This window comes from Cricetulus griseus, chromosome 7 (genome assembly GCF_003668045.3).
Source record: "Cricetulus griseus strain 17A/GY chromosome 7, alternate assembly CriGri-PICRH-1.0, whole genome shotgun sequence".
NCBI classification, from domain to species: domain Eukaryota; kingdom Metazoa; phylum Chordata; class Mammalia; order Rodentia; family Cricetidae; genus Cricetulus; species Cricetulus griseus.
Genome location: NC_048600.1, coordinates 83,389,561 through 83,400,525, shown reverse-complemented (window position 1 = coordinate 83,400,525; position 10,965 = coordinate 83,389,561). Strand labels below are relative to the sequence as shown.

The following is a 10,965-nucleotide window of genomic DNA, read 5'->3' as shown; positions in this document are numbered from 1 at the left end:
GTCATTGTGTCTGTTTGGGGTGGCACGTGACTGGTAGGAGCTTGGTGGGGGTATTAGTAGATTCCTTTGTCCAGCATCTGTGGGGTCTGGCATATTGTTCCCAAAACCAGGGGTTGAGAGGTGGGACCAGGCAGGAGCCAATGAGGTACTGAGCATGGTGTGAAGTCAAGCAGGTGGGGGTGGGGCCTCATGCCATTGACTAGATGGTTGCTAGGCAACTTGGTAAACTGAGGAGCAAACCTGTTTGAAATCTCACTCCTGTGGTGGCTGCATTAGGGGTCAGGGTGAGTTGGCCTAAACAGGGGTGTCAGGAGCTCAGTGGCAGACTGTTGAGTGTGACTGTGTGAGACTAAGCAGACAGTGACAGACAAGTCAGCGCTGATGGCTGCACACACACCGCACTGTTTACCTTCATCCAACTGCAGAGGGGAAGGGTGCAAGAACACTGTGCTCCCCTGCACCCCAGTAGGCAGAGTCAAGGACACACGGGAGGAGTAATCGGAGAAACAGTTCTTTATGTTGGTCTCTAGAATGCAGCGCCAGGGCAAGGGGCTTGCTCCCTCCTTCAGCAGCGGTGCTGTTCGTGCTTCTCCATCTGTCCTCTCAACCCCCCCTCCTCACACACCTTGTCAAACACCCAGATGGGAGTCTTTGAAGAGATGCTGTCAACGGGGCCTTGGTGGGGACCTCAGTCAAAGGAAAGGAGCTGCCTGTGAGGATTGGGCAGGAAGGAGAGGAATGCCGCCCCTGCCGGGAGGTGCTGAAAGCCTTGCTTCTTACACCCAAGAAGGCAGCTCCTCCCTTCCCCCAGGATAATTGGAAACAGCCCTTCCTGTGGAGTGCAGCTTTGGGGGTTATAGGTACCCCCTTTTCATCCCTCAGGCCCACTTCTTTCCATGTAACCCTAAGAAGGGTCAAATTTTACTCCATAGCCCCCACCTAATCCACAGAAAACAGCAAAGGGTCAGAGAAGCTGTGACAAAAGGGACCCCATGAAAGGGGAGTTCAGCAGCCTAGGTTGTATTTTCGCTTTTTTTCCTAAACTCCCCGTGTGACCTTGGGCAAGTCACGGGGTCCTCTCAACCAGGGTAGCTCTGCCCCCTCCCACTTCGCACAGGTAGACCATCAACTTAGCCACACTCTTGTGAAGTGCCTCGCCTTCAAGGTTATCATTACCCTCTCCCGGCAGCGGGGTTGTTTTGGGATGGCTGCGGGAGCAAAGGGGGAAGGTTTTTCGGGGCGGATAGGGCAAGAGCCTTTCTAGATGCTAGCGAGGAAGATTCCACCCGCTCGGGCAGTCGGAGGGCAGGAAGGGAGGCAAGCAGAAACTCAGCCAGAGACGGACACTGCGAGAGACAAAGGGGCCGTGAGAGACCGCGCCGGGCAGCGAGGCGGGGTGGCGGACGGGAGGTGCGCGAGGTGAGGGAGGTGTGGGGGGCGTGGGCCGCGGGATGCGACGCCCGCTCCGACTGAGCTCCAGCTCCGGTTTTTCCCTCCACCATGCTCTCCCCCTCCCCGCCTCTCCTTTAACTCCCCCCTCCTGGGCTCGGGACTGGTTTCCTCCCTTAGCCTGCTGCCCTCAATCCCGGCGAGGCTGGGGCTCCGGCTCGGTGTCCCCTTCCTCGCTGCCTTGCCCCGCGCCCCATGCTGCCCCCGCCCGGTCCTCGGCTCCCCATGTCCCCCACGTAGCCGGGCGCACAAATCCCGAGGTGCTGGCGCGTGGGCCGGGGGCGCGTAGGGCGCCTGCAGACGGCCCCTGCAAGGGTTCTTGTGGAGCTGAACGCTCTGGAGCCGGGGAGCAGGCACAGCAGAAAAAAGGGTCCTTGTGGGAGCTGGGGGTGATTAGCCACCCACCAGGGTGACTGGGGCTCCACAGCGCGGTAGCCACCCCTGGGGGGTGAGAGACTTTGGGGGAGTTGGTGCCCCGCCCCCAGGCCTTGGTAGGGTCATGGGGGCCCCCCACTTTGGGCCAGGGGGTGTGCAAATCGGGGCCCTACTACTGCTAGGTTTTGCGGGGCTGGTGTCTGGACTCAGCCTGGAGCCTGTCTACTGGAACTCGGCGAATAAGAGGTGAGTGGCCTGGGACTGGGGAGACTCCAGTCCCGTGGGTAAGGGATATGGAAGCTTTGAGACTTCAGGGTTTGGATTCTGGGCTGGGAGGAGGCTGGCAAGGGGTGCTGTAGCAGGGTGAGGTGACAGGTTACAAGACAGCAATGATCTTAGGAGCCAGACTCTGAGTCTCACATAGCTGGATGTGGGTGGTGATGCCATGTGTCAGGAGTTTGGAGACCTTAAAGGGGCAAAGATAAAAAGTTCACGGGCAGCGAGAGGGCAGTGGAGTGGCTATTTGGATCTGTAGGAGACCTGTGTCATCTGGGTTGAAGGGAGCCTGGTTAATGTCAGCTCTCAGGAGAGAGGTGCTGACTAGGTGCTGCTGAGGCACTGAGGGGAAGGGCAGAGATGCCCAGCTCCCAGGAGGCACTCGGTGTTGGAGATGAGAGCAAAGTGGGTTCAGTTTGGGGGTGAGGAACAGCTCACCCCCAACTTGTGTTCACAGCTAGAGCACTAGTGAACCTTTGGCTGAACAACTTGCCAGCTAGAATATATATTCCTGTCTTCCTGGTTTGACAGATTCTTTCTAGAGTGAGCTTTGAGCCCCTCAAGCCTCCTTCCTTTCCTCTTGCCACTGGAGTACTGAGGATTCCATTGCCCTCTCTTGTTCTCTTGGCTGCAAACTCTCCCATCAGGGATTCTTCCCTGGCATGCTTGTTTTGGGTTAAAAAGAGACCAGGGGTCAGTCACACAGGGCAGACAGAACCTATGGGAGGCCATCTAAGTGATTTTTGCCTCCCTGGCATTTTCTATTACCATCAGCCCAAGAGTTCTATGTTTCAGAAACTTCCTACTTCCCTGGGGAGGCCGTGAGAGGCCATGGGAGGGAGTGGACTTCGGAGTTCACCAGGTACTTGGACTTAATCCTAGCTCTGCTGTTTGCAGCTGTGTAGCCTTAGCCACTTACTTAACCTTTCTGAGTTTGTTATCTTCAGTCCTTACAGCTGTTTGAGGATTGGAGGCAAGGTATTTTACGTATTATATGCTCATGAAAGGAGAGATAGGATTATTTTTATTGTGTGTTTTTGCTTTTTGGCCTCCTGTCCTGTTCCAATCCTGGTACCCCTCTTCCTCTAGTATCTCCCACCTGCCAGCAATTCCTGGCTGCAGTTTTGAGTAGCAGGTGTAGCTTAAGGGTATAAATTGGACTATCCTGATAGTGTTGAGAAAAGGCATTAGGGTGTTCTGAGACTCTTTCGGAGGTTGGGTGGGAGCCGGTCATTTGGAGTCTGCAAAGACTCTGGGTAATAGTCTCCTGGGACTCAGTTTCTTCTCTGGATGCATGGGCAGGGCTTGCAGTGGCAGGCAAGTTGTGGCTGTGCTGGGCCCATGGGTTCCCTGACTTCCTGGCCAAGGGTATATGCTGGGTTGTGTCAGTTGTGGTTACAGAAGTCAACTACTTCAACTCCAAAGCAGGAGAGCACTCTCCTCAGAAAGTTTAAGCCCCAAAGTGGGATGCAAGAAGGAGAATGATCTGGGTGGTCGGCCCGGCCCCTGTATGTTAGCTCTCATCAGCCCCATTTTGATCAATGCCAAAACTAGCATTTGCTTCATGTTTCATTAACTGGCTAACTTGGGAAACTGGTCCAGATCACCCCCCACCCCCAACCTCTACCTTGCCCCTTTTGCCCTGAAATTCGGTGGTGGCCTGGAGGAGGGGGAGGTTCTACCCCCATGGTTGACTGCCATGGAATAGTGAAATCACCTGGGAGGGGTGGGCTGTGTGGTTCCAGAGAGGCCAGCTCCTTGGTAACTGGCATCCCGTTGCCATGGCAACGGCACCGGTGATGGAGCGGGAGATGGCAGTGTGCATGTGGTGAGGGCGGGCTGAAGAGTGCATTTGGGCACACCAAGGGGCAGGAGACCTCTGAGCCTGGCCTCCTGCTGCTTCTGATGTGAGCTAGCAGAGCCCTTGGTGCCCACACTCACTGAACACAGGACTCAGACAAAGGCAATGGGTGGGAGCTGAGAATTGTCCTGGAGGGTTGGAAGTGAGAAAGGAAAAGCTTTGGGCACCACACCCCTGACATTTCCTCCTTGTCTACCTTGTCTTCTCTATAGGTTCCAGGCAGAGGGTGGTTACGTGCTTTACCCTCAGATTGGGGACCGGCTAGATCTACTTTGCCCCCGGGCCCGGCCTCCTGGCCCCCACTCCTCTCCCAGTTATGAGTTCTACAAGCTGTACCTGGTAGGGGGTGCCCAGGGCCGGCGATGTGAGGCACCCCCTGCCCCAAACCTTCTTCTCACATGTGACCGGCCAGACCTGGACCTCCGCTTCACCATCAAGTTCCAGGAATACAGCCCTAACCTCTGGGGCCACGAGTTCCGATCCCACCACGATTACTACATAATTGGTACTGCCAGGCAGAGGGCAGGACAATAGAGAGTCCCTGGAAGGGAGGACCGTTGGAATCCCACCTCTGTGCACTCAGTAGTATTCCCCCAGGGCATGGGAACAGAGGAGGGGCTAGACCTGGAGTGTTGACTTCTTGCCCTGTTCTTGTTTCCAGCCACATCAGATGGGACCCGGGAAGGCCTGGAGAGTTTGCAGGGAGGTGTGTGCCTGACCAGAGGCATGAAGGTGCTTCTTCGAGTGGGACAAAGTGAGTGAGGCTTGGGGACAGGGACAGGGACACCTGCTAGGACCTGAAGGAGGTTTTGGTAGTACATGCAAGTCAAGGGACATTATCTCAGCCTCCCTCTTTTGTCTTCCCTATCTTCAGGTCCCCGAGGAGGAGCTGCACCCCGAAAACCTGTGTCTGAAATGCCAATGGAGAGAGACGGAGGGGCAGCCCACAGCCTGGAGCCTGGGAAGGACAGCCTACCAGGTAGGAACCGGGAGCCAGTCACTGCCTCCTGTAGTCTCAGACCCCAGCTGCCCTGCCAAGTCACCCCCTTCCGCCCTCCCTCTCCCGTTTTGGGGGCGGTGATACAGGAAAGAGCAGAAGAGAGGATGGGAGGGCGGGAGGGAAGTGGAAGCCAAATGAGGAAAAGACTCAATTAGAACTAATTAGCCAAGTCAGTGCTTCAATCAGTGCTGTCAGAGAAGTGGGGGGGGGACTACATGGCAGGGAGCTGTAGGCTGGACACCTGGATTTTGATCTGGGCCTGGGGGGGAGGGAATGTGGGATACCTAAAGGGCCTGGGCACTGCTGGGGAAGCCCATCATGGGGACCCCTAGGGCTGGGTGTATCCAAATATCCAGATGGTTCCTTCAGCCCCTCCCCCTCTTTCCTCCTTCACCCCTTCCCTGCCAGGTGACCCCAACAGCAATGCAACCTCCAGGGGTGCTGAAGGCCCCCTGCCCCCTCCCAGCATGCCCGCAGTGGCTGGGGCAGCAGGGGGGCTGGCGCTGCTCTTGCTGGGCGTGGCAGGGGCTGGGGGTGCCATGTGTTGGCGGAGACGGCGGGCCAAGCCTTCGGAGAGTCGCCACCCTGGTCCTGGCTCCTTTGGGAGGGGAGGGTCTCTGGGCCTGGGTGGTGGAGCGGGGATGGGGCCTAGGGAGGCTGAGCCTGGGGAGCTAGGAATAGCCCTGCGGGGTGGTGGGGCTGCAGATCCCCCCTTCTGCCCCCACTATGAGAAGGTGAGTGGTGACTATGGGCACCCTGTATACATTGTGCAGGATGGCCCTCCCCAGAGCCCTCCAAACATCTACTACAAGGTCTGAGGGTTCCTCCCTCTTGGCTTTCCTCAATCCAGCCCTCCACGGGGTGCTCCTCCAGTTTAATTCATGGTTAAGGGACACCTGCGCCATAACCTTGGCCCCCTTTGCCCCACCAGCTCCTTGGCTCCTCCTGGCTATAGCCCTCGTCTGCAATTTTAGGATCCCTTAAGACTTGACTACACCTCTTCCTGCCCTCCTCCACCCTCGTTTGGCTGTGGGCACTCCTCTAGTCTCTGCCTCTTGGGGAAGGGGGCCAGGCTCAGCCTCCTTCAATCACAACACAGGTGTCCTTGTTTCCTCACCCACCCAGGGTAGGGGTGAGACAGTCTGTCTTTTGGTTGACACCTCTTTCTGCCTCTCACAGTTTTTCTCTTTCTCTATCTCTTATTCTCTCTCTCCTGTCTCTAGGTCTGTTCTCTCCCTTTTCCCTAGCACCCCCCCCCTTTCATCTCCTTTACCCTCTTGGCTTCTTGTCCTGTGCCTCTCACATGTGTCCTGGGTTGGGGGCATCAAAGCATCTCTCCCCTCGGCTCTTGGCCCTTCCCAACTTTTCATATCAACTGCTCCCCTCAGTCCGCCAAAACTGGGGGCTTTTGGGGGAAGATTCTGGCTCCGGGCATGGGCAGAGGGCCTCTTTCCCTGCCCTTCTGTGTACTTACTCCAGCCATTAGGGGTGGTTGGGCCACAACTACTACCATGAGAAGAAGTTTCCTGTTGTGTCCAGTGGCTGATAGCAAGATATGAACCAGTGGGGACATTATGGACTTGATCTGATGCCTGAAGGTGGGCACCAGATGGGAAGTGACTCGCTCCAGACAAGAAGTGACCAGGCCTGGACAGAAATGGCCTGGGAGGTGTCAGTACAGCAGGAACTGAACTGGAAGTGCCTTCATCCAGGACAGGAAGTCGCACTCCTGAAATAGGAAGTGGTCTGGCTGGAATTCCAAGTGGCTTAGTCTGGGGAAGTGATGGGGGTGGGGGTGGGGGTATGGGAGGTGGATGGTTCTTACCCTGTGGAGAAGGAGGGACTTCCTGTTTGAGGAGGAAGCTGGAACTTACCACTGTGAGAGGACAGATGTGGACTGAGAACTTTCTTAGTATTCAGTGGCACTCCCCAGGGTCTCCCTTCCCTTGTGCTCTGTGCGATTTTTAGGACAGCTAAGATGATGCCACCTGCTGTGGCAGGCCCCGTTTGTCTTGTTCTCCCCTTACTGTACCCCAGTGTAATCTCTGTTGACCAACAGGACTACCCCAAGAACCCACACGTTCTCCCCAGTGACAGACAGATTGCTGTCTTGTTGATGCCTTCCTCCCTTCAAGCCCAACACAGCACCCTACTCAGTGACCTAGAGGTGGTCTACTGACTGGTCTAGCTGATGGCAATTATTAGCACTGGTTGCTGTTTCCATAGTGACAAGTCTGTACGTACCTCTTCCTGCTCTTTAGTGCACAACAGGCTGCTGCCTCAGTTTCTTCCCAGCTCAGTTTTATTAGATCCAAGCTGCCTTTAGGCACCAAGCTGGCCACCTCAATCACCAACCAAAACGGTTGCTTTGTCCACCAGAGGTCAAGTCATCTCTCTGGCGCTGTAGTTCCCAGCTCCTTCCAGGGAACAGGAAGTTGATATTGCCATGGGGGAGGTGGCGGGGTATGACCGTCACCTCAATAGTTTTACTGTAAAAGGGAAATTTGAACAACTGAAAACAAGAAAAAAAAAAGAATAAAAAACTTTAAAAGTTGACGAGAAGGCTGGAGAGTGACTGGGCATGAATCTGGGAGTCAGAGTGGCTTTCAAGCTAAGGGTCCACAGAGGTTTGGTCTCGTGGAACCAAGGGGCTTGGGGAAAGAGAACAGTGGTTGGAGTGGTGAAGTGGGCAGTTTATATAGAGGGAATCATGGCTTCAGAGGGCTGAGGGAGGCACGCACCTGTGGAGAGGGCCTGCTGGAACACTCAAATAGTATGTGCCAATGCCGGTCACATGTGGGAGGAGTATCTTGCTACAGGGGAGAGGACACCAGTCACCACTAGCATCACTGGTCAAAACGATCCTGTGAAGGTCTGTTAACTACCACCCCTCCCCAGGGTCCCTCTGACTTGGGAAGTTATGCTGTTGGGAACTAATATGACTGACAGAATAGAGCTGATGAGAAAATTGTGAGACCCCAGAGACCCAGGCGTCAAGTGTGGCTGCTTATATACTGACACCCCAGACTCTTCTCCCCCAAAAGCCCAGGTGCCCATCCCCCTAGACTCAACCCCATTCTCCAACCACAAAAGCCTCCGTCAGGAGCATCACTGGAGCGAGTCAGCGGGGGTCACAACCTCTGCCCTGGCTGCCCTGGCCTGACTTAAGGTTCCCTCCCACTGTCTCCCATCTGCCTGGAGGTCAAGGGGTCCCCCTTCTCCTCTCTCCACAGAGACCCCATCTCAGCAAGATGCCTGGCTCCTCTGAGTTATAGGTATTAAAGGAGGGGAGTTGAAAATTGGGAGACCAGGTACTAGGCTGTGTGGAATTTCCTCTTGCCTTCTGAGCCCACAATAGAGCTGCCCAAAGTGGGGAGGCTCGAGGGGGTTGGAAGGGCTGGTCCCTGGCCCTTAGTGGGGGTTGGTTGTCTTGGAAACATCCCCTTCTCTACACAATGGGAAGCCCCCCTCAGCCTCCCGCGTGGATGGAGCCGACAGCCCCATCGCTGGCTATCAGCCTCAGGGACTTGGCAACCGTCACTATGGCAACACAGAGCCCAGCAACAGGGCCCACTGAGAAAGGGAGGGGTCCAAGACTGGGGCAGGGCTCTGAGTGTGAGGGGACAAGGGCTCTGAGAGTCCCCTTGATGCATCCAGAGGTACAGGTGGATACAAGAGGGAAGAGAAGTGGAGATAAACAGTCTCTGTGACAAACACCTCACCAAAGCAGCCAAGACAACGTAACACGATGAGAGACAGGAAGACACCTGGGACAGATGCACAGCTGGGGAGAGAAACTGCATACACTGCAGAGCGCCCTGGGACACACCCCCTCTGAGCACTGGCATCCACAGACCCCCTGCCAACCACCTGACATTCACAACACCTACAGCCTTTCACATGCACAGTGACTTGTGTGTCTTTTAAGCTATTTGAAAATGCTGGTGACTTCCACATAGAGCCACACATGCCATCTGTTGGCTTTCTGGATACAAGTACACAAACACACTCCAGGGTAACAACTATGACAGGAATAGAAGACCAGGAAGATACTCATTCGTCCATTTGTTCATTCAGTCACCCCACATCCTGTCTACTGTGCTCCAGGTGCCACTTCAGCACTGTGTGCTAAGGCAGAGTCCCTGAGTCATGAAGTCACAGTTTTTGTTTATGTAATGTTTTTATGCCCCTTCCCCATAGAGTGCTAGTGTCAAACCTAGGGCCTTGGATATGCTTGGCATATACTATACCATTGAGCCACACCCCCAGCCCTGAAGTCCACTTTTTTTGTTTAAAATGTATTTAATTTGAATGGTTTTGTCTGTCTGTCTATATGTGCATCCTGTTTGTGTCTCATGCCCAACGAGGTCATGAGGGCATTAGATACACTAGAACTGGAGTTACAGACAGTTGTTGAGCCTCGTGTAGGTACTGGGAACTAAGCCTGGGTCCTCTGCAAGATCATTAAATACTCTTAATCATGGAGACATCTCTCTAGCCTCCCTTCTACCTTTATTTGAGATAGCATCTCACTCTAGCTTAAGTTGGTCTAGAACTATGTTTTTTTTAAGACAGGGTCTTAGTCAGGTGATGGTAGCACATGCCATTAATCCCAGCACTTGAGACCGAGAGGCAAATGGATCTCTGTGAGTTTGAGCCCAGCCTGGAGTGAGTTCCAGGACTGCTAGGGCCACACAGAGAAGCCCTGTCTTGAAAAACCTTAAAAACAAAACAAAGAAATCCTCTCACACAACAGGGTTTTATTATAGATCAGGATGGCCTGGAACTCCGAGGTCTGCCTGCCTTTGTTTCCTAAGTGCTGGGATTAAAGGGGTTTGACTCCACACCTGGCCTGTGTTTAGCTTTTGAAGTCCACTTTTGTTTTGTTTTGTTTTGTTTTGTTCGAGATAGGGTTTCTCTGTATAACAGAGCCCTGGCTGTCCTGGACCTCACTTTGTAAGCTAGACTGGCCTCCAACTCACAGGGATCTGCCTGCCTCTACGGGGACTAAAGCCATCACACCTGGCTTGAAGTCCACATTTTGATGGGGAACAGCATATTACAATTTCAGTTCATGAAAACATATTCAGTCTGAGATGGAAGAGTTTAAGGCCAACCTGGACTATAGGGTGGATGAGACCATGACAAACAAAAAAAGACCAAACAAATAAACAAAACCCAGTGTAGCAGGGTTAACCTTTCAGATTTGGAGGCCAGAGGGTCCCTGTGAGATGCTGGGAACTGCAATGGGAAAGGCAGGAAGAGGCAAGAGCAGGAGAGAAAATTTTGATGTGCTTGGTAATAACAGGGACATCTTCCTTATTTTTGTTCCAGATAGTCCCTGTCTCTCTATAGCCTCAGCACGAGGGACAGAAAGTCACTTCAAGAAGCTGGTTTAGTCAGGAGTGGTGGTGCACACCTTTAATCTCAGCACTCAGGAGGCAGAGGCAGGCGGGTCTGTGAGTTCCAGGCCAGCCAGGGCTACACAGTGAGAGCCTGTCTCAAACAAACAAGCAGAAAAGACAAAAGGGAAGCAGAACAGTGGATCTAGCTTGGTCTCCCATCTCCTCCCCTTTGTTTCCTGTGTGTCTGGACCAGTTCTCAAGGACCTTTGAAGTCCTGGGAAGACACGATGATGCTCAGACCAGGACACAAAATCCTGAGCAGGAAGCAGAGTATGGCAGCAGCAGTTTTCAATCCCAGCACTGTGGAAGGTGGAGGAGGAGACTTGAGTTTGAGGCCAGTGTGACCTATGAAGTGAAACCCTATCTCAGATAAGCAACAAAACAAAATAAAAATGAAATGAGTCTAGAGTGGGCAAGTAGAGCAGAACTAAAAGATGTGAGTAGGCTAGGGACCTCGATGTTAAAGCTGCCTTTCTCAACAGCCTAAGATCAAGGCTATCCTGGGGGCTGAGCTGCAGAGGTGCAAGCTTTTCCATCCTTTGCAGCTTAAGGGATACAACTTCCACCCATTTGGATCGTGGCTTGCTTTGGGGAGTGCT

The 10,965-nt window shown here is 53.9% G+C and overlaps 1 protein-coding gene across 1 annotated transcript; it reads left to right on the top strand.

Annotated features, from left to right (window-relative positions):
- Positions 1-1,925: 1,925 nt before the first annotated feature.
- Efnb3 (ephrin B3) lies at positions 1,926-6,712 on the top strand. The gene is made up of 5 exons (XM_027427028.2): positions 1,926-2,070; positions 4,174-4,466; positions 4,623-4,715; positions 4,836-4,940; positions 5,370-6,712. Exons 1-5 carry the CDS (start codon positions 1,949-1,951, stop codon positions 5,777-5,779), a joined length of 1,023 nt encoding a protein of 340 aa, XP_027282829.1. The 5' UTR covers positions 1,926-1,948; the 3' UTR covers positions 5,780-6,712.
- The last annotated feature ends 4,253 nt before the right edge of the window (positions 6,713-10,965 follow it).